At 47.6% G+C, this 23,653-nt stretch overlaps 1 protein-coding gene across 1 annotated transcript; it reads right to left on the bottom strand.

Annotated features, from left to right (window-relative positions):
- Positions 1-12,959: 12,959 nt before the first annotated feature.
- LOC124670344 (endo-1,4-beta-xylanase 5-like) lies at positions 12,960-20,193 on the bottom strand. Its single transcript, XM_047206855.1, has 7 exons — positions 20,079-20,193; positions 19,938-19,975; positions 19,666-19,816; positions 14,583-14,779; positions 14,344-14,445; positions 14,074-14,220; positions 12,960-13,946 (listed from the first exon to the last, which is right to left on the bottom strand). Exons 1-7 carry the CDS (start codon positions 20,191-20,193, stop codon positions 12,960-12,962), a joined length of 1,737 nt encoding a protein of 578 aa, XP_047062811.1.
- Positions 20,194-23,653: the final 3,460 nt, after the last annotated feature.

Here is a 23,653-nt window from a genome sequence, read left to right as displayed (position 1 = left end):
ATCAACCTTATTTTGTAGTGTGCAAACTTCCAACATTTGGAACCTGTGTCCTCACTGTTCTGTATTTATTTATTTAGCTTATTATTGATTGCGTGGTGTACAATAATGCTCTGAACTTTTTTCTTAAGATATGCAAACTGAATCTTTTTCTTCTTCACTAACTTGACTCGCACTTTCAGCTTCGTGTTGGGAGTTCTACCATGTGGAAGAAGCCAAACTCCACGAGATCACTGGCAGACTGCGGAGTGTGCTGCAGAAACCATGGTGCTAAGTTATAATAATTAACCTGATTATTGGAGTGCTATGCAGACAGGATTTCTTTCAATCAACCTTATTTTGTAGTGTGCAAACTTCCAACATTTGCTAAGATTGCATGGTACTTTGTTATTTTGTTCCCTAAATGTTGTTTGCATGGTACTTCCGATCAGTAATTTTCTGACTACTATGCATTTTGTTACTTTTCTGAAGTGATGGACACATATGAGTGGAAACTTCCCGTCTCTCTTTTCTGCATGATGCGTACCATATAGTAAAATAAACATGACTAGGTTATCCCCATGTCTACTGAAGTAGTGCAAATCGATCATCAGGTTTCTGCATTCTCATAAGGCATCCATGAAAGAAGGTGATAGAAGCAGTGATGCAGCAGCTGTCCAGTCGCAGACTGACAGAGGGGACAAGCTATAGTGTGCAGTTTGCGGGTGCATGCGAACTAATGCGGTATAGCAGTCTACGCGGACTTAGGGCATCTCCAACCGCGCGACCCAAACCGCGCCCGCGCGTCCGTTTGGGTCGAGCCAGACAAAAACGCGGCCCAGCGCGGGGACGCACCGCAAAAGCGGACGGCCGCGGCGTCCGGAATGACGCAAACCCGGCCCAAATCTGGGCTAGGTTTGCGTGGCCGCGGATGGCACGCGCCGTCCGCTCGCGTCCGGGCGCTGGTCGTCTCGTCTCCCCAGGGCCCACTGTCGGTGACCGGGGAGTCTATTTAATAGGGACTCGGAGGGGATCCGGTCCTCCACTCCGGTCCCCACTCCACTCCCCGCAGCGAAACCGCCGCCATGGCCAAGCGACGGTTCGCTTCCGCCAACGACGACGAAGCGAGCAGCAGCCGCCGTCGCCCGCCGGCGCTGCGGGCTGCGGGAAGAAACCGAGGCGGCCTCCACATCGGAGAGGCCGCCCGCGGCGGTGCGGCATTGCCGCAACCGCCGCCTCTCCTGCTCGAGCCGAGCCGGAGTCCTCGGAGGAGGACCCGGACCTCCGCGCCGCGCTCATGATCTCGGCGGCGGAGGAGGAGGCGAAATGGCCGCACCTCCATGCGGCCATTCGCACCTCCGAGATGGAGGAGGCGGCCCGGCGGGGAGGCCGAGGAGGCGGAGGGCTGGGAGCTCTACGCCCAGGCCCGCCAGGCGCGACGGGAGGAGGAGGAGGCGGCGCGGCGGGAGGAGGCCAGGCGCCGCGCCGACGAGGAGCGCCTCGACGAGCAGCGGCGGCGCCAGGAGGCCAGGCGCCGCGCCTGGCAGGAGAGGCAGCAGCGCCTCAGGGAGGAGGCGCTGCTCCGTGCGCCGCCGCAGCCTCGGGTGGCTCCGGACCCCCACTCGCCGTGGGAGGAGGCCCTGTGGTCTTCGTGGCCGGAGTCCCCGGCGCGGTCGAGCCACAACAGCGCCTCGCCGCCCGGGGACGTCGTCCACGACGACGACGTCGCCGACGACGCCCACAGGGGCTAGGCGGCGCACCGGCGGCCACCGCGCCGCCGACCAAACCCTAATAGAGGGTTTTAGTTTAAATTTAAAAGCCCATATAGGGGCTTCTTTTGTTAGTTTTATTTGCCCAAAATAGGGCTATGTACAAATTTGCCCAAAATAGGGCATATGTTCAATGAAATTTCGTTTAAATTTGCCTCTTTTTTTTGTTTTCGTGTTTCTTCGGTTATGCGATGTGTGTAACAGACCAACTTTGTTAATCAAATAATGTTGCTAAGTTGTCATGTGCATGCATGCATTTGCATTCAAATTTGAGAACTTTGCACTAAAATGTTATGAAACAATGTTGCAAATGGTTGTAGTTTTGTGTTAAGAAAACTTTGTGCAAAAACCCCTTGAAAAATTTGGGTCAAAATACCCCAAAATTCCTTAAAAACCACCCTGTTTTTCTTTTTCCGGAGAAAACCCTAAAGACTAGGGGGGTTTTCATAAAATTCCCCCTTGTCTTCTACCTCCAGGCAGCCAGGCTGCTGCCTGTCGACGCCATGGCCGTCGATCCCGCCGGCGGCCTGGATGGCCCCGCCGCCCCCTGGCCGCCTATAAAGCCCCGCGCCGCCGCCGGAGAAACCCTAGCACGCCCATTTCTTCCCTCTCCTCCTCTCTGAGCCGCGCGCCAGCAAACCCTAGCCGGCCAGAGCTCGCCGTCGCCGCCTCTACTCGCCTCCCCGCGCCAAGCCGCCGGCGCCAACAGCTCCGCCACGACGTCCTGGTTCTCCTCCACCAAGCGCCGGCCGCCGGGGAGCTCTCTACGGTGCCAATCGAGCGGAGCCCGTGCTGCCGGACCTCGCCTATCGCCGCCGATTCCAGCCATCTCCGGCGAAACCGCCAAGCCCACCGTGCTCCTGGTGAGCTTCTGGTACCCGGGGTGCCCGCCGTTCGCCCTGCTTCGCCGCGTAGCGCGCCCGCGACGCGCACCTGTCCGCCCCGCCGCTCGGGCTCGTCGGAGACAGGCCTCCGGCGACCATTTGAGGGCGGCGCCGCCCTCTTTTGGTTCGCGGAGCCCCTGCGCGTCCAACGCGCGTGCTCCCGCGGCCCCTGGCGCCCTGCAGCGCCGTCCCCGTGGTCGACCTGGCCGGCCAGGCCATGGATGACGTCGCGCTGACGTCATTATGACGTCAGCCGGCCTTTTCTTTTTCTATTTTCTGTTATTTTCTGTTTTAATTAATTATATGACATGTGGGGTCTGCCTGTCAGGGATTTAATCATTTCTAAAATGTTAAAATGCTGACAGTGGGTCCAACTTGTCATGTTTTATTATTTTCCAGAAATTTCAGAAAATAGTTAAATCTTGTTTAATTCATAACTAATTCATATTAATTCAGAAAAAGACGTATAATATACCGAAATGTTCAGAAAAACATTCTCTACAAGTTTAGGAGTAATTCATACATCATTACAACCTTTGAACTTGCAAATGTAGTGAAACCCTAAAAGAACCCCTCTCATATGGTGGTGTTCGATGCCGGAACCCCTTTAATTTGACGATGCACCTAGGGTTTACCGAATTCCTTTAACCTGACATATCATCCATATTGTATGCGCATTGCATTATGCCATGTCGTGAATGTTTGTTTCCCTTTCCAGTATTTGGTTCTTCGCGATAGGATCTGAGCCGGAGTCCGACGTCAACGCCACCGAAGAACAGTACTCATCCGCTGAGGGACAAGGCAAGCCCTAACCTGGTTCATCTATGATTTCGAAATGCTTTTATCTGTGGTTCCTACATATCGCATACGATTCAAGCTGTCTTTTATCGATAGATAGAGTTACCCTATCTCGTTGCATGTCCGACCTTTGTAGCCTCGATACCCCGATCCACTTGCTCCTAGCATAACTAGGTTTGGCATGTGTGTGTTGCGAGAGCCTTTATCTCTTTATGCTTAGCCATGCTTAGTTTGTTACGCTACTACTCCGGTCTTCGGACTGGAGCCTTACAATGAAATGAATCTAGCATGACAGGTTGATGTGGTAAGTATAGAGATGATGATAAATATGATTAAAGGCTCAGACGAGAGGCCACATTGGGATGTGGTGGGTTGATTCGTTTCTGCCGACCCTAGGAACCGAGTTCTCGCCTCTTGAACCAAGACCGAGCGTACAACCACACGAGGCCCTATTATGGTACCCTCTCGACTCACTAACTTGCCTAGTAGATTCCATGAGTCACATAGTTTGCGCGTTACCTGGTCATATGCATTGCATTTTGCTTGGGGGTTAAAGGTACATAACAGGCAGGTAAGCGCGGTTGTGGTGGCTGGGGGTTGCGGCCTCTGGGGAAATCCACCTCGGCTCACATCGTTAAGGACCGACTTCGGGACTTGACCCGTTACGGCGGAATAATCCTTAGCGCGTGACTCATGGTCTCGGCGACAGCAAGGTAAAGGTCGTGGTCAACCACCCTCTGCCGGCTTTCCAAGGAAGAGAGCTTATACGTTGGCACTAAGAGTCGGTTGGCGCGTGTGGGTAAAGTTGTGCACCCCTGCAGGGTTAAATCTTTTCGAAAAGCCGTGTCCACGGTTATGGACGACTTGGGAATGGATTCTGTGATCATAGACAACTTTAACCTGATCGTAAAACTTGGCAAACAATGTGTGCTTACGGACACCTTCTTCGGGTGTTGAGGGGGTGATCCGAGGATAGTGGTTCGAGATGATGAAGTTTGGTGGATACAATATGATGATCAATAGAGATAGAGATGCCGCTCTCTTATCCCTTTTTAAAGGTTCTGAGTAGTCGAGCTTCTCTTCTCTCTTATCTTACAAAGGAAAACTGGCTTTACGCAAAAGAAGATCTACCAGAAAGCCCGCATACCCGCTTTGCTAAAAGGTTGTACTAAGTCTTGCTGAGTCTCTGTACTCAGCTTTGCGTGCTTTTGTTTCAGATGATGTCTCTGCAGCCGAAGGTGGTTTCTACATTAATATCGACGGTTAGTTTGGAGTTCCCATGCAGCAGCCTGTGACTTATGGGCTGGGACGTCGCTTTATGTTATGGCTTCTTAAGCCCTTTGCTATCTTGTTATTTAGAATAACATAATTTGCTTCCATTGCTTGTTGAATGTTGGGTCAGTGACCTCTGCGTGCAATAATTTGGATCTTACTCTGCTAAGAGTTGTAATATATTCTTTTGAGTCGTAGAGTCACTGTTGTGTTACCGATTCCCTCACTGTAGTCTCTCGAGCTCGAGGTTAGGCTTATGTCAGATGAAGATCTGGTATTTGGCTAACCCTGATCCCGGGGGTGCCACAATGCGTCCGCGCGTTGGGCGCAGAGCGCGACCCAAACGGACACGCGGACGCGGGCCGCTGTCCGCGTGTCCGCTCGGCCACCCAAACGGCCCAAACCGGACGGTCCAGCTCGTCCGTTTGGATCAGCCGGTTGGAGATGACCTAATGACGGAGGGGACCGAGCTCTCCATTTCTCATCGATCAGCTAGGCAGCTAGCTACTTGCGAAGTTTGGATCGATCAGGATCAGCTAGCTAGCTATAGCAGTCTACGCGGACTAATGCGGGATGACGCGGGATTAAGGAGTGTCCCGCGCTACTTATAGCGGTTTGTTGCGGCAAGGTGCGAACGACCGCAAACCTGGCACAGTCCCACGTCGCTCTGTAGCAGTAAACCGCAACCCGCCCCGCTTGCAACCTGAGCTAGAGGGCCCTACCAGCGGTGCACGTAGGCAGCGGCAGGACGCGCATGGCCGCCATGGACCGGCTCGCTCCCACTCCGGCGCCGGCCCCTCTGTTGCGTGGCCGCCATGGACCTACTCGTCGCTGCAGCCGACGACCTGGGTGCCAGCCTCCCACTCCGGTACCGCCCCCTCCGTTCCCGAACGATCTGCACGAGTCAATCTCCTCCAACCGAGGAGGTACTGATGTAGCCCATCGATCCAGTTCCCGTTCGCTCACCGCATCGGCAGTCAGATGTGTTAGATGCACTAGATCGTCTAGAGTAGATCTTAGCCGGGTAGGATAGGATACTGTGAGCGTTTACCTTTCACTTGGAGGAAGACGAACCCGTCGACGTGAGGAGGTGGTGGCGACGGATCCGTGAGGAGGTGGTGGCGGCGGAGCTTCCCGTCGGCACTGCGCAAACCCTAATCGGTGGGTCTGTAAGTGGGGCGAGTGGCAGCTCCGGATCACCTCGTGCCGAGTGCCACCGACCCCCATCTCTCTTTATTGCGCAGGCGACAGGGGCCCACCAACCAGATGCGGTTGGGCGTCCCCGATCAGGACGCGGTCAAGGGTTACGTCGAGTCGTTGGACTCAAACAGGTGGAGATCATCCTAACATTCTCCCCCTTGATCTCAACTTTACTTTTAACTTTATACTTTCATTTTATTCGTTTCATTTTGGATCAGTCCATAGGGCATGTTTCATCGTCACAGCTCTATTGCCGATAGAATCAGACAGCCACAATACACTTCTCTGTTTTGAAACAAATTCTTTTGCTTTTTGGGCCTCTTATGATCCAGGATAGGTAAGACTTTCCCTTAAACCCATGCCGGCTACGTGCTCCTTGAACACGCTGGGTGGTAAGCCTTTCGTTAGCGGATCCGCAAGCATATCTTTTGTCCTTATATGCTCGAGACTTATTGTTTGATCCTGGACCTTGTGTTTCACAACATAATACTTAACCTTAATCGGTTTAGTAGCATTACTCGACTTGTTGTTGTGAGCATAAAATACTGCAGGCTCATTGTCGCAGTACATCTTTAGTGGTTTGTCAATACAATCTACCACTTTCAAGTCGGGTATAAATTTCTTTAACCATAATGCCCGCCCCGTGGCTTCATAACATGCTATAAATTCTGCATACATCGTGGATGATGCAACTATCGTCTGTTTGGAGCTTCTCCACGAAATAGCTCCCCCTGAGAGGATGAATACATATCCAGATGTGGATTTTCTATCATCTTTATCCCCCGCAAAAACTGCATCTGAATACCCTCTTATTTCTGGGGAATCAGATCTTCTGTATGTTAGCATGTAGTTCTTTGTGCCTTTTACATAACGCAATGCCTTCTTTACCATTTTCCAGTGTTCAAAACCTGGATTTTCTTGATATCTACCGAGTACTCCGGTGATAAATGCTAAGTCAGGGCGAGTGCACACTTGTGCATACTGTAGGCTTCCAATAGCCAAAACATATGGAACCGCTTTCATTTGATCGAGCTCGTATTGATTTTGGGGACTTTGATGTTTCCCAAAACTGTCGCCCTTGACTATAGGGGCAGGTGTGGCACTGCACTTATGCATATTATACTTACTTAGAATCTTTTCTAAATAAGCCTTTTGCGATAGTCCTAATACTCCATTGTTTCTATCTCGGTGAATTTCTATGCCCAAAACATATGACGCTTCACCAAGATCTTTCATATCAAAATTTGAGGACAAGAACTTCTTTGTCTCTTGCAGTAGACTAACATCACTGCTTGCAAGCAGAATATCATCCACATACAAGATTAGGAAAATATATTTCCCACTTTTAAACTTTGCATAAACGCAATTGTCCTCAATATTTTCATTAAACTTTAGATACCACTGTCTGGAGGCTTGCTTTAATCCATAAATGGATTTCTTTAGGCGGCATCCCATTTCTTCTTTGCCTTCCATGATAAAACCCTTAGGTTGTTTCATGTAGACATTTTCTTCTGAATCCCCGTTTAGAAATGTCGTCTTTACATCCATTTGATACAACTCTAAATCAAAATGTGCAACTAGTGCCATTATGATTCTAAAGGAATCCTTACATGAGACCGGAGAAAATGTCTCATTGTAATCTATCCCTTCTCTTTGTGTAAATCCTTTTGCCACAAGTCGTGCTTTGTACTTTTCAGGAGATGGCTGTTGTTGCTCCCTTTCATGCTCAACAAATGGTTCATTCGGCTCTCGACGGACAGTGTTCGAACTTTCACTCATCGTAGTCATGGGTGGAGTCACAACGAGCGCTTGCACCACAATCGCAGGGATCGTCGGTACAGGTGCACATGGTAGCACAAAAAATGGCTCCTGAGTCATCGGATTAGGTGCATGCACCCTCTTCTCCTCAAGATCAATCTTCCGAGCTACCATGCTCCCCTCATCATTTCGTCTTCTAAGAAGACAGCATGTCTCGTTTCCACAAACTTTGTGTATTTCTCTGGACAGTAGAAACGATAACCTTTTGACTTTTCAGGATAGCCAATAAAATGGCAACTGACTGTTTTGGTATCTAACTTTGCGATATTTGGATTGAATACTTTGGCCTCAGCAGGGCTCGCCCACACTTTCAGGTGGTTTAGAGAAGGCACTCTCGCTGTCCATAGCTCATACGGCGTTTTGGGCACCGACTTGCTTGGTACTCTGTTTAGAATGTGAATAGCAGTTTTTAACGCCTCAATCCACAATCCCAATGGTAGGGTGGAATAGCTCATCATACTGCGCACCATATCCATAAGGGTACGGTTGCGCCTTTCAGCTACCCCATTCTGCTGAGGTTCGCCCGGCATCGAGTGCTGGGCGACTATTCTAGTCTCCCGTAGGAACCTTGCAAAAGGTCCAGGGACTTGGCCATATGGAGTATGTCGACCGTAGTACTCCCCTCCACGATCGGACTCGACTATCTTTATTCTTTTATCATGCTGATTTTCAACTTCAGCTTTGAATATTTTGAATTTATCCAACGCTTATGTTCTTTCTTTTATTGGATAAATATAACCATATCGGGAGTAGTCATCCGTGAATGTTATGAACGAATCATAGCCATCCACACTTTTCACCGGAAATGGTCCACATATATCGGTGTGAATTATTTCTAGTGTTGCTGTGCTTCGATTTGCACCCTTTTTAATTTGCTTTACAAATTTTCCTTTAATGCAATCGATGCACTGTTCTATGTCTGAGAATTCTAATGGAGGAAGAATACCATTTTTTAACAAGTCTTTCTATTCTCCCCCTCGAAATATGGCATAAGCGACAATGCCATAATTTCAATGATTCATCAGTTCTTTTCTTTTGTTCTTTGTCCAACGCGGATAACACTTTTCACTCACATTACACACAGACAACACCCACATAAGCATTATTACACCATATGGCACACTTGCCATGTCCTTCCTGTCCATGTGTACTGTTCTGTCACCAGTTGCTACAGCAGCTGGGTCGCACATATCTTTGAAGAACCAGCGAACTGACTCTTTATTCTTTCAAGATACTCCCCTACGGAAGCACGCTCTGCAATTGAGCCCACAATAGCGTTCTCAATTGTATTCTTTATAAATGGCACTTAGCCACCTTTTATACTGCCATGCAGCATCATCATCCTTGTCATTTCTGACTGGATCTTTTGGTCTGACCGGCTGTGGGAACCCAGTCCACCTCAGCACAAATCGACCTTCTTTTCTCCATTAAGTGTAGTTGTCACCTTTGAGGGTTGGAACATCCTTGATGCAGCTCATCAAGTAGTACCCTCCTTTAAACCAAAATGAAATGAGATCATAACAACAATTGCATGAAATAATCCAACGTTGGTCAAAATTAGAACATACAACTCTTTGTGCAATTATATCTATATCACCGTTGGGCAGAAATAGAGATAAATGCACCTCTTATTGCAACAAATCATGATCATGTCATTAATAACGTTGGTCAAAAAATAACAGAACCATAATTGTCACAATGATCACTTTAATCATCTCTTTAAAATTTTAACTGTCACTTTTGCCCATATAATTACAACAAAACATGATCATGCCATTAATAACGTTGGCCATTTTGACATGATCATAATTGTTTCAACAATCACTTTTAATCAACCCTTTAAATTTTAATCATCACTTTTGCATTTTTCAAATTTAAAATGCATCTTTAAGTATTTGCAGCGGAAACTTTGAATTCATTAAACTTTAAAACTTTCAGAAGCATCTCTGTTACTTTTTAATTTCCTAAAACAAATATCTCGTTGGTTCAATTTGCTCAGGAAAAAACTTGACAAAAATGCTTCTTTTACTATTGCAGCGGAAACCTTTACTTTAAACTATTTAACTTTTTAACTTTTCAGAGGCATGTCTTTCACTTTTCAATTCCTGAACAAATATTTCGTTGGTCCTATTTGTTCAGAAAAAAAAAATCTAGACAAAATTAGGCCTAAAACTGTCCAAAACTGCCAAAAATGCCTCTGAAAATAATAAAACTGTAACTGTAAAAACTGCTGTTACTGTTGAGGCCCACGCGGCCCGCGGCCCGCTCGGCCTGCTCGCACTGAGCGGCACGCAGTCGACGCGGCGCCCACGCGGCGGACCGGCACGCAGCGACGCGGCGCACACGCTGCGGCCTGCTCGTGGCCCGCACACGCGGCCCAGACACGGCCTGTCCAGCGGCCTGTACACGGCTGGCCCGCGTGACCCACGCGGCCTGCCAAACACGGCCTCCACGCGCCGACGTGGCCCTATCCTGGCCGTCCGTTTCGATCGACGGTCGTCCTTCTTTTTCGCTCGGTATAAGAGGGTCGGCCAACGGCCAGAAAACCCTAACCCTAGCCATTTTTCCACCGGCGCCTCCTCTCTGCCTCACTGTGGTGGCGGCGGCGGAGAGACTTGCAGCTCCCGCTTGCACGCTCGGCCCGGCTGCTCGCCGGTGACGATGGGGCACTCCCCTGGAGTCTCCCCCCGGCTCTCTGTAGCGGCGACCCCGAGAGACTCCCCCGCGCCTCTCTGGCTCTCTGGCAGCGGCGGGACGGAGGCTGCACCTCCCGCCCACGCACGCGGCCCGGCAGCCATCGCTACGGCGTGCCCGCCCCTGGGGGTCTCTCTTTCTCTCTTCCCACCCCGTCTCTGTTTGTTTCTCGCGCGACGGGCGGAGTCATCCGCTCCCGCACGCCAGTGGCTGCCCACGGCGGAAAACGGAGACGAGCGACGGAGCCCCCATGTCCCCTTTGCCGGCGGCGCGTGCACCCGAGGGTGGGCGCACCTCCGTCAAAGGGCGCAGAGGTGGTTCCCTTTACCGCCAACGGCGGCACAACTTTGCCGGCGGCATTTGAGTAGCGACGGACCGGTGAGCGTCGGCGGTGGCGGCGCGGTGGCCCCACTGCCCCTGTGCTTTTTCTCCGGCGAGCCCAAGGCCCCGGCCGGTAGAAACTTTCTTTTCCCTTTTCTTTGGGTAGGGTTTGGTCACAGGGATGAACTAGGGTTTCATTTACTGTTTCTTTTCTACCCGAAAAAAGCACAAGATCTACACACTAGTGGCTCTGATACCAATGTTAGATGCACTAGATCGTCTAGAGTACATCTTAGCCGGGTAGGATAGGATACTGTGAGCGTTTACCTTTCACTTGGAGGAAGACGAACCCGTCGACGTGAGGAGGTGGTGGCGACGGATCCGTGAGGAGGTGGTGGCGGCGGAGCTTCCCGTCGGCACTGCGCAAACCCTAATCGGTGGGTCTGTAAGTGGGGCGAGTGGCAGCTCCAGATCACCTCGTACTGAGTGCCACCGACCCCCATCTCTCTTTATTGCGCAGGCGACAGGGGCCCACCAACCAGATGCGGTTGGGCGTCCCCGATCAGGACGCGGTCAAGGGTTACGTCGAGTCGTTGGACTCGAACAGGTGGAGATCATCCTAACAAGATGCTCTAGGAGACCAGCCTCGCAACGGCCGTCCTCCTCATCGCATCCACTCCGCAGTCCGCGGCGGAGGCGGTCTCCTTGATCCCCGATCCGTCCGTTGCCGAACTGCTCTGCGCCGATCCTTATCTTGCCCGCCTGCTTCCGCCCCAACCTGTGCAACGCTGGCGAGCTCCGAGCAACTATCCTCCAGGCGAAGCCGATTTCGTCGACCGGCCTGGTGATGTCTGGCTCCTCCCAGCTGCGCGGCCTCTGCTCTGCACTGAACCGATAGCATTGCTGCTCTCCTCCTCCATGGACGTACTGGGCTATCTTCTGAACTTTCACTTGCGGCGACGTGCATTACCAGTCTGCCCCGCCCTTGCACTTCAGGATGGGTGCCATAAATCTATGCTAAAATCTGGTTGTTCTGAAACTCAACTCAGAAGGAGCAGTACAGGTCTCAGGTTGGCGCAGTTGTAGCAGATACGGAGTATATTCATCTATCTGCCTAGCCATCTTCAATTTGGTGGAGATTGTAGCGTTTTGGACTTCTTCATCACTATCAAGCCCCTAAATTTATTCAACACATCTCTGTGCTAATCTGATATTACTCCTATGCGTGATATAAACAAATAAAGACTTATGGTCATCGTCCAGATCAAATTGATGGTCTGCAGGATTTTGTGTTAAGGTATTGTCTTGCTCTCGCCATGAATAAATAGTGCACATGTAAGTATTATTTTCTTATCTAGGTTATTGGAACAAATATATTTTGTTTTACACATATTAGTTGTTCTATACTGACTTAGTGATAGAATTCACGTTTCCTAATTGTTGCAGACGACTTCTATTAGATTTTAAAGATACTACTTATTGTCTCAGGTCATCAGTTTTTTTACTAGATCTATGGCAGGCCAAAGCTAGCCTGAAAACATGAGTCAATCAATTTTACGAAGTCAAATTACGATAACTTCAATCAAGGTACGTGGCTCAAATTAATTACCAAAAAAAGGTTAGGATCTATCTCTGGGATTGTCCTGCTATGCTATCAAAGGTTTAATCACATTAGATCAGACTCATGTGTTGTCTAGCTACTCCCTATCTCAAAGCTATTATTGTCAATATTTCTGCATGTTTTAGTTTCTGAATTGTAATTTGAGTTCACCATCGAGAATATCCACACCGATGCAACGCACGGGTATTGTCCTAGTACACATAAAGTTATCAATCCTTAAACTCAACTATTGTATAAGTTAGCTATAAGCTGACTATAGCTGGCCTTATAGGCAGCACCCGGCTGCACTATTGGAATTGCTCTAAGAAGCTGCTAGGCTAGAAATCCAACACCGGTTGTAAATCGAAACCTGCTAGAGACGATTAGTAGTACGTTTACACATGGCCCGATTAAATCTCACTTCCTAGTAAAAGCCTAGTAAATAAAATAAAATAGAGTACAAACAGCAACACGGACGTTGCCATGCATAGGAAAAGCCTCTGAATCCAAAAAAAATACTAGGCATGGTAAGAAGTTGCTACAAATCCAACAATGGTTCTAAATCAAAACCTGCTACAGACGACCAGCACTACATTAACAAATCGACACAGCCCTTTCAAGGATCGATCAGGGGGAGAGACGGATGGTGATGTGCTTGGTGTCGTCGCTGCGAGCGAGGGAGAAGGTGCCCTCGGCGGAGGAGTTGAGGTAAGCCACAGACAGCTTGTACTCTCCCAGGAAGGCGCTGAAGTTGAAGGATCCCCGGTCGTTGGTGGCGCCGAGCACCTCCTTGGTCTGCCACTCCCCGAGCAGCCTGTCCACCACGTCGCCGGCGGGAAGGTTGACGAAGCTGCCGTCGGTGAGGCACATCTGGTAGCAGGTGGCGTTGGCGTCCATGGCTGTCCACAGCATGATCCCGTCCACGGACGGGTGCGCGAACCCCTCCCTGAGCACCTCCTCCAGGTACGCGGCCTGGGTCTTCTGGTCGAGGGCGCTGCTGATGTCGATCTCGGTGAGCCAGACGGGGAGGCGGAGGGTGCCGAGCTTGTCGAGCACGGCGCGGACGTAGGGGATGTTGGGCTTCCCGAAGTGCCCCTCGAGGCCGATCCCCTCGAACGTCACCCCGGCGTCGGCGAGCTGCCGGAGCCGGGACACGTAGGAGTCGGCGCTGGAGCTGACGTCGTCGCAGACCTCCACAACATTAAAGTCGTTGAGGAAGAGCGTGGCGAGCGGGTCCGCCCTCTTGGCGGTGCGGAAGAACTCCGCGGTGGCGTTGCGGCCGAGGCGGCTCTCGTAGAAGTCGAAGTGGAGCATCTCGTTGCTCACGTCCCAGTGCACGAAGTCGCCCTTGTACCGCGACAGGAGGCTCTCGATGCGGCCGGCCACGGCGGCGCGCAGCTGGTCGGCGCCGGTGAGGTTCTTCACCCACCAGGGGGTGTACTTGGGGTCCTCCCAGAAGATGTTGTGCCCGCGCGCCACTGCGTCGGTCGACTGCACGAACTGGAGGAGCTGGTCGGCCAGCGTGTAGTCCTCCTTCCCGGGCGACGGCTCTGTCGCGTACCATTTCAGCTCGTTCTCGAACACCGCCGCGTTGAACCGCTTGCTGAACCACTCCTGCATCCACCAGTGCAAGGATCAACAACAGTCATTTCTATTTTCAAGCAGCATCTTCATCAGTCATCGACAGCAAAGTAATTGTCAGAACTTCATTCTTCAGGAGTCTGACCGATGGACGACGTACCTGATAGGGCTTGTTGCCGAGGATGGTCTTGCTGATGGCGGAGCCCAGGGGGAAGTCTCTGCTCATCTGGTGAATGGCGATCTTGGCGCCCACGACGCGGCTGCCACTGCTGTCCGACACATGTACGTTCACGGAGCGTTTCCTGATCTGCTCGCCATGGAGGGCAAACGCTGCTATTGTCAGTTTCAGTATCTACCAGTTTTTTCTTCTGTGATTTCCCTTGGGAAAAAGTCTTTGACAGGAACAAAATTTCGTGCAACATGATGGTACCAGTTCGATGCGGTCCTCCCTGTGTTGGCTCCATTCTTCAGGCGAAAAAGGCTGCAGAGAGGCGCTCCTGATTGAGACCATTGATGCATTTGGGCTTGCAGTCTACAGAGAACAGAAAATATTACATTACGAATTCTCCGAGCAGTACAACTTTGCAATCAATTATTTTTAACTTTCCCGCTGGCATGAGACAATATGCTTAGCATCTTGCCACTAGAATGTGTTGGCAATAATTTTGCACATGGATCGCCAAGTCTAACCTGGAAGTAGAGGACAGAGGTTTGTGACGGCGAGCTCAGAGTGAAGCCGCCCTTCAGGAAGGACCAGCAGTCGTTTCGGACCAGAGCTGTGCCCAGGCACTGGGATGCGCCGTTGTCTAGTGACAAGATCTTCGCCTTCACATGGACTGTTCCTGGCCCATCAAATTTTACCCAGCCTGAAGAAAATCAGTCAGGAAGTTTAACAATTCAGTTTTGCTAGTTCTTGGTCGATCTGGAAATCAAGTTACACAGTTAGGTCGACTCCAGACTGTTAGATTTTCATCGTGATTTATGCTTCTTTTGAGTTGCAATAGAGTTTTAACTTGTGTCATGATTCGTACTAGCTATGAGTTACAGATAGTGTAATGGACCAAAAATTAGACCAACATGTGAGCTTCACCTCATCGCCTACACTGAGTTTTGACACCGTGTGATAACTTCTTTTTTTTCGAGGTTGACCGTGTGATAACTGTGATGGATCTGTCGCCTACATGTGCGTGCGGACGATGGATGCCTGACCGTGACCGGTAAGGCCCGGCTCTGTGAGAAAAAATCGTGTTACACTAAGATGCGCCGTTGTCTAGTGACATAATTTTTGTCTTCACATGGATGGTTGCTGGCCCATCGAATTTCACCCAGCCTAGAGAAAATCAGTAAGCATTCAACAAATTATTATTACATCCGTATTATGGAACCTAAATTGGCTTCATGCATCCGTTGATTCAGAGGCACGACAGAGAGCATAATCTTCACGTCAATCGATTAATAATTAAGATTTTTTTTACATGAGTCACCAATATTATGAAAGCCTACTCCTTCGGCATAAATATTCCACTTAATTTCTTAGCACCTGCGGCAACCCAAAGCTTAGCCTCTTTCTTAATGTTAGCAAGGAAGATAAAAGGTAGGGTGTGCTTGTTGCGGAAGACCCTCGTATTCCTTTCATTCTAACTTCCCAAGATGCAAGAAGGATGAGGGACACCATTGCTTTGAGGTTAGGAGGGGATCTGGGCGATATTTAAGCCACCACCAAGTTCTAAGGGAGATAGATTGGCCCATTATTGGGGGTTGAGAGAGTGAAGGCGGAGCTGATCTTGTATGAGTCTCTAAAGACGGATGATGAAGTGGCACTCGAAAAAAGGTGCGAGGCTGACTCCGCGATTTTTCAATTAGGTGGGTGTTGCAAACTTATGCAAAGTGGTAACCAAGGAAAATTGGGCCAACCTGTCGGATTGCCACTTACTAATAGCTACAGTACTTGGTACAAGCTGTAATTTACTGTCAGAAATATGTTAATTGTGAATGCCAACGTCTATTCTTCTGAATTTTCTATGCAGATTTTACCACCTTGTTATTGCTCCTGGTTTTGTTAACGTAAACATGCAAGGAATTAAAAACTAGAAGAGTTGTACATGTCCATACTACGGTACTGGATTGTGAATTGTTAAACTTGTTTTTATTGTCTCTGCTGTTAAAAGATGGTTATGTAAGAAGAACAAAGGTAGGTGCAGTAAACTTGAAAAATATTGGTTAGAGATGCAACATTACCATAATCCGCACAGTGTGAAACGAAAACTATGATATAAATATTTTGTTTTCAAAGTAATTAATATTGATTGATAGTGTTTTTGGTAGGATTTCGATGTTTGATTATGGACTAGTATGCATTTCATTGTTGTTTTGCTTGCAATGGATTAACTACTAGTGGCCTATATGTGGGCACATGCTTTTTTGAGGGAATTCGGCACTTTATTGATCATATGGCGGCACATGCTGCCAGAAAGAACAATCCATAAGCCAATGCTTAATTCATTGTTGCGTAATTATTAGTGCAAAATGGGATGTCCTTGCACCCTGCAAAAATTAGAAAGCAATCTATAGCGGTAAATTTGTTTTTTTTTCCCACGCAAGTCATGGTACCGTTTTTTGAGAAGTTCTAAAATCATATTAACAGGTCAAAGTTCAGATATAGTTAATGATGTATCCTAAAAGCCTGTCAATGTGAAATTCTTTATTCCCTAGGGTAGAACAATGAAAAGGAAAGAGATAAATTTTATTGTTTTTAAATGTGCACTTTTCATTATAGTTAGATCTACACTTGTTCCATTTTTGTGCTAGCCTAAAGCACAAAGTAGTTCGTATTGCGGTTTTGCATGTTTGCAGTATACACCATTAGCTACATTCACGGTTGTTTTTAGAATATTTTGAAACTTTAAAATATGTTTTTGATTTTTTTTAAATAAAGGACTACATGTAGCCTAGCCTCCGTTTGGAGTTTCCACTATTGTTCACGCCAAACGTTTTTGTTTCCTAACCTTTAAGGAAAATGAAAAGGTGACAGTGCCATGTTTCATTATCTTCTGTACATATTTTTGTGTAGATGTAAGAATACACTATATGGTTTAGTAAAATTTCAAGGGGATATGTTTTTATGGTTTTATCGGTCAGTTGAAAGGAAAAAAACAAAAACAAAATATGTTGATCGATAATTGCAATTTCAAGCCACCATATCCGTTTTTTTGTGTGCAGCCTCTATGCTTCGAAATATTTTTGCTTTGAAATTTACTAGCATACTTATATGTAGTGCATTTCGATCTGGGAGTGGTGTTTTGGCTTATGGGAGCATATGCTCCCCTTATTTTGAAATGCATCTTAAACATATTTTGTACTTTTGTGGTAGAGAGAGTCTGTGAACCTGGTAACTGAATTGAATTTCCGATTCAGAGTGCTAGTACACATCATAAGTTCCTAGATTGCCGAATCTTAGCTATAAACACACCTTTTACCTTTTCCTACCAAAAATACTCATTCCATGTTGTATATGCCGCCATTATACAGGTAGCACACCTTATGATTAAGCATTCAAAAGTGGCCGTCCATCCACTCGCCGAGCTCACCTTCCTTCTTTGCCATGCCCCTCATGGCGCCGGCATGGCCTCTCGCAGTACGCATCGCCACAAAAGTACAAAAGCTAGCGCTAGTAGTCTCCTCTGCATGGACCTGTGTGGATGGATGGGCACACACGCACGCGTCCATTCCTTCCCTACCATCGGAATGAAGCAAACGAAGGAACGCATGGGACGAACACCATCGATCGATGGTCCTGCTAGCTCCGCGGCCACATGCGCTAGCTAGCTGCGGCAAGGTGACACGTACGGGGCCGGGGAGGACGGCGGCTGGCTGGTGCGCAATACCTCATCTGCCTAGGCCGCTTGCTGCGCGCCCTCGCCTCCACCTCTCCGTCTTGCCTCAAGTTTTGTCTCGCTTTGCACGCGCGTTTTCTTGCCGCGCGCGCGCATGCGCATTCGAGTCGAGGACTCAAGGACGAGAAGAATCTCGCCCCCACCACCGGCGCCGGCGGCCCTACGCCAGCCAACGCGCGCACTCGTCGGTTGCCGCCTTGCCCCGGCCGTCTTTCTCCCTGCTCCTTACCCGTTGCCGGCTTCTGCCTGATTTCCGATCTAGCTAGAGCCTCAGTTCCCTCTCTGATTGGTTTCATTTCCTTGGATCGTAGGGCGTGTACATGTGCATGGTACCATTCGACCGAGTATTGGGGAGGTTTAGAGAAACGTCATTGCAGAGTTAAAGCGATTTTACTAGCGGCATCAGGACGTAACGGTCAAGACACGGACGACACGACTAAGCTCTACAATGGTGCACATAAGAATGCACGAATCATGATGTTGTTTCAATGGTGGATTCTTGATCGATAGGCCATGACGCCGTTAGAATTGCGTTTCCGCTAGTTCAATGGCGATGTTACCAAACTCTGGTTTCTAGAAGAGGAGAAATTGTTACGTGGCTGAAACTCTCGATCGTCAGGTAACGTCGCAGTGCGTGGCTCTAGTGGCGCACCGGCGCATCCCTGCCGACCAGGCTTCAACTTTCATTATTATAGGAATTTTGCTACCTCGTGTATCGTACATTAGTACTCCTGACTCCTGAGAGCTTCTGCCTCGGTTGAATTTTTACACGACTACTCACATAGTCACATGTTGGATTAGTTCTTCTGACAGCACATTGCCAACATCCAATTGTTTGCAACTGAAAATATCAACTGAATGGCCTGCCACTTCACAGAAAACCTCATTCAATTTTCTAGCGTGTAGGTTATATACCCCATCTGCTCCAATTTATAAGGTGTATTGATATTTCGAAATAGTAAAGCTCTTCTATCTGACCAATTTTACAGAAAAAATTGCCAGCACCTATATTATAATAAATAAATATAAATTAAATTTCATGATGAATCCAATGAAAGTGCTGATTTTGGTACTCCCTCCAACCCGCGTTATTTGTCACGGATTTAATACAACTTTGTACTAAATATAGGATAAGTAATATGAATCGAAGCGATTATTCAAATTGGTGTCAAAAAAGTGTGTGCCCCTTTCACGCCCAGCTTCCACCATAAACAGGAGAGCACTACGGCCACACCACGCCCACGATCAAATGGAATGTTTGTCCTGTAATTTTTCCGCGGTTTAATTGGTAGGACCTACCGTTTATCCAATAGCTTCTTCATTCTGGCATATTTCTTTTTGGATTTCCTAGAAATCATGTGTCTGATTTTTCTTATGTCTCGGTCCCCTTTCGTAGCCATTGGATTTCCTCGTGATTCGAACTGACATGACAGTTGTAAGTAGGTTGCAACTGAGATTTCCCTAATTGCAAGTGGGTTGCAACTGAAATTACTTAGTTGCAAGTGGCTTGTAAATGAAGTAAAATGTCCAAATCTTTGAATTTGCTTCAAGATTCATGCTGGACTTACACATAAGTTGCAACTAGGTTGTCACTGTAATTATGAGTTACACTTGATGTCTTCACGTGATTGAGACTTAGTTAAGTCTAATTCGCCTGAGACGTAGTCGTGTCCTTTTCTTTTCATGTGCCGGTTTACTTCCAAAACAAAATGCAAGCTTTACTATGGGGTTGGTCGATGACGCCAATATTTGGCTATACACCAATGCATGCCCAGTGTCCAGTGAATCAACTGGCCTTAACATTTCCACCAAGTGAACGAGACAAAGCAAATCAAGGATATGGCGCTATGGAGACTCACAAGAGAAGCTGTACACGGTGGCGGCGGACATGTTGTAGAGCACGAACGACGGCGAGTAGTTCCCCTCATCCGCCGTTCTGAAGTCCTTGATTTTCTTCGCCCAGCGCAGGATGCCGCCGTTGTACAGAGCAGGTTCAGGGTGCCCTTTGCACTGTCAAAAACAGAAACAAGAAGGATTAATGCATTTGATCAGAGATATATGGCAAGATGGATGCTGAGATTTATCCCAAGAGAGGGAGGGAGAGATCTAGGCTGTGCTGCGTCGTGCGTACTTCAGTGTAAGCTTTGTAATCGTAGCGCACCCCGTCACCTGCAGAGACGAAATCAACATCAAAATCAACCAAGCGTTAGCCAAGCCAAGGCAGCTAGCTGCACGCAGGATCGATCGAGCGGAGGATGTGTACAGTACTAACCGGAGGAAGCATGTGGAGCGAGGGAGGCGACGAGCAGCAGCAATGGCAGCAGGAGCACTTTGGCCCGAGGAGGAAGAAGAGCCCGCGACGCCGACGCCGCCGCCACCGCCTCCATAACGAAGTGCACGAGAGGTATGTTCAGAGTACAGGCAAACGGCCGGCGGCGGGGTGTAACTGTGTATATGTAACCAATCCTCTCGTGATCCCTTCCTTTTGTCTCTGTTAGCGGTCGGTGCGCCTACCGAGCATTTATACAGCAACGCAACAAAGAGCTACTAGTACTACTACTCCGTAGTAGCTAGCGAGAGAAGAGCTTCACCTTCCGTTGATAATCCCTGATTAGTGCAACAATCCTATGGCCGGTCAAAACTCAGTTCCCACTAGGAAATCTACAGACATTATATACAGGTGTTTTTAGATTCTAGTTAGTGTAACATGAGTGCTACACTGATGTGACTAACCAAAGACCACCTTGCAAGTACCACTGCATAAGGTTTTTTTTTCCCGGGTAGCACTGCATAAGCTGTGTGTGTTTGACTTGTGTTTACTAGCTCATGGATAACGATATACAAGTATATTCTACGCATGCGACGTTGCTAATCAGCTATAGTTAGCTAGTTAGTGGCACTGCCATGACAGGCAAGTCAGTGTTTGACTCGGCAGTTTATGGACGTGGCTGGATACAGGGCAGTAAGTAGATTAAAAAAAAATGTGAAAAGCATAGGCCAACATCATGTGGGTGCGACTGTACGTATGCACAGAGAGAGATCGAACCGAACAAGAATTCGTATGGAATTGCGCGTGTTGCCCAACCTTCCTTTCGGTGTGATATGTGCAGTGCTGTCAGTTTGTCACGCGCGGACGCCAAACAAAGAATCATTTCCAAGAATCTACCAGTCGATTGGAAGGTGGCCGGAGTGGTCAGCGCGCGGCGTTCCACTGCTTTTCGTGGATAGAATCGTGCAAGGAGCGAGCATGGACTGACTGACACCTTGCTGCTAATTAAGCTGCTGGAGACTAGGGACATCGTAGAAAACCGCTGAAACCGGCTGTGATAGCCAGCTTATTTCCTTGACAAACCTAAATCTCATTTTCAGTTTAGTACAAAAAAATTGAGCTAAGTTGAAACTGGCGAAACCGGGACACAGTTTTTGACCAGTGGAGACCATTTTACACGGCTGTCGCATTCATAAATCAGCGTGAACTGTTTTTGAGTTATGTTCGAAGTATAATACGTAGAGGTGTATATTAATAGACTAAAACTATTAATCATGTACTATAAATCTATTTCTCCCTTTGTACCTCTATATATATCCGCGAGGATCCAAGCAAGTCAACAACAGATATTAGGGATTCTACAATTTCTACATGGTATCAGAGCAGCTGTCGCCGCGGGTTCAACTCCGCCCGCCGCTTCCTCAGCTCAGGACTAGGATCTGTTTCGCCTCGATGCCGGGAACCTTTTCCCCGCCTCGGTTTTCCTCCATCAACGATCACGCAAGTCAGGACTCGATCTGATCGTCTCGGTTCCCCAAGGTCCGATCGCCTTCAACCCTAAGGAAACCTCCTCGCCGCTGCCTTTTCTGCCGCGGCAGGACTTCGCGTCTTTTCTCTACCGCGATAGGAATCACGGCTTGACTTTGTGGCTTTTCTCTGCCGCGACAAGAACTAGGAACAAATGGTGTCTTCTTCGACTCCGTCCGCATCGGCCACCATTGGTGCGCCGCCTGCAACAAAGCCAACCAGGGAAAACTTCCTCTATTGGCAGCCAAGTGTTACGATCACTCAAGTCAGGACTCGATCTGATCGTCTCGGTTCCCCAAGGTCCGATCGCCTTCAACCCTAAGGAAACCTCCTCGCCGCTGCCTTTTCTGCCGCGGCAGGACTTCGCGTCTTTTCTCTACCGCGATAGGAATCACGGCATGACTTTGTGGCTTTTCTCTGCCGCGACAAGAACTAGGAACAGATGGTGTCTTCTTCGACTCCGTCCGCATCGGCCACCATTGGTGCGCCGCCTGCAACAAAGCCAACCAGGGAAAACTTCCTCTATTGGCAGCCCAAGTGTTGCCCAATGAGTTATTCTTATTAATAATCCCGATGATGATAGATTGAGCATTTATAAAACAATAAAATGCTGAGAAATATCCAAACTTGATAATGACATCATTTTCGAATGACACTGCCATTTAATTCATGTTGGTGTTATGTGCTCCATTCCGATTGAATCACAAGGTCTTTAGATATTTGATCTTTTGACACATGTAAGTTATGCCTTATGAATGAAACTCCGAGTTATGGCAAAACGGAATGTGCGCTAAATTTATTGAGTATCATGCAGAATGATGTATTGGATTTCAAAAAGTAGTGGATATTATTGTTCCAAAACTTCATTGTTGATTTAAGTGAATATGTGTATTTGCTAAATGAAACACAAGTCTGAAATATTTGACGGAATCAAGGAATTTCAGAGTGAAGAAGGGTACTAATTAACAAGAAAAACGAGTCTCTATGATTTAATCAAAATGAATTTTTATTTGAGTTATGGTTTTCTGCATATAGAATTGTGAAAGGTGTTCCACAAATTACAACATTTGAAATATATCAATGTGTTGATATGACTAAAGTATTGTAATCCTACTATGTTGTATGGTCTGAATTATCTCTTATCGTGTTATTATTATTTAGTGTTAGCATTTAAAGAATAGCAATCACTCATTCTAAATAGAAAATCATCTAAAATTCATGGAAATTTTGAGTTGCCAGATAATTCGGAGTTAAGATGAATAAAGCTTTGAGATGCATTCTTACTATCGTTGAATGCATCTTCCATGAAACCAAAAGGGCAAATCTTGTATTGCAAAATGTGGTACCTTCCGAGAAAGAGGTTCTCATTAAGGATTTTGATGGAAGAAAGTAAAACTAAACCAAGGTAATTGACCTTACCTCCGTAACCAGAGTGGTGCAATAGAATGTGTTCCGGGAACCAAGCTCTACTAATAGAGGAAAGACAAAATGATAATGATCATGGCGTCTAGATTAAAGTTTTACTAAAATGAGTAGGATTCAAGAATACATTTTTGCCTCTTAGCAGAAGTATATTCATGATTCACTTGTCTCGGAATAAGAAATACCTACGAACTACAAAGAAGTGATGATGGACCTAAATACGGAAATGACTTAGAAGTCATGAAATCCTACAATGAGTTACATTTAAGACTACCAAGGTATTTTGATACTTGATCCTATTGAAGTAAAGATGTTACTTAATAAGTTAAGTGAAATTACCCACTCTGCCCCTGCCATACACAAATCTAGCTGCTTTAGTATGATTTTATTTTCCATCAGATCCGTAAATTTGACAAAAAAATTGGTGAGATCAAACTATATACTGTATGAGAGTCCTGCAACATTAATTTCTAGGTATCACTTTTTTTTGAATATTTCAAGGGATCACTTTTTTTTAAGTTGTAACTCAAGGGATCACTTGGGAGTTGGGACACATTCAGTAGCAATGTATACAACGGCCCATACACGCACAAGGATTGGCGTGGGCTTAGGCTTACTATCGCGGGCCT

The sequence above is a fragment of the Lolium rigidum genome, chromosome 7 (genome assembly GCF_022539505.1).
Source record: "Lolium rigidum isolate FL_2022 chromosome 7, APGP_CSIRO_Lrig_0.1, whole genome shotgun sequence".
Taxonomy (NCBI): Eukaryota; Viridiplantae; Streptophyta; class Magnoliopsida; order Poales; family Poaceae; genus Lolium; species Lolium rigidum.
The sequence above is the reverse complement of the archived record's forward strand: the minus strand, read 5'-3'. Positions and strand labels throughout refer to the sequence as shown.

Coding starts and splice junctions, on each gene's coding strand:
- LOC124670344 (XM_047206855.1), bottom strand. CDS start 20,193: ATGGAGGCGGTGGCGGCGGCGTCGGCGTCGCGGGCTCTTCTTCCTCCT. Junction 14,446..14,582: donor TTAGACTTGGCGATCCATGT/GCAAAATTATTG, acceptor TGTTCTCTGTAG/ACTGCAAGCCCAAATGCATC. Junction 14,221..14,343: donor GGGAGGACCGCATCGAACTG/GTACCATCATGT, acceptor CATGGCGAGCAG/ATCAGGAAACGCTCCGTGAA.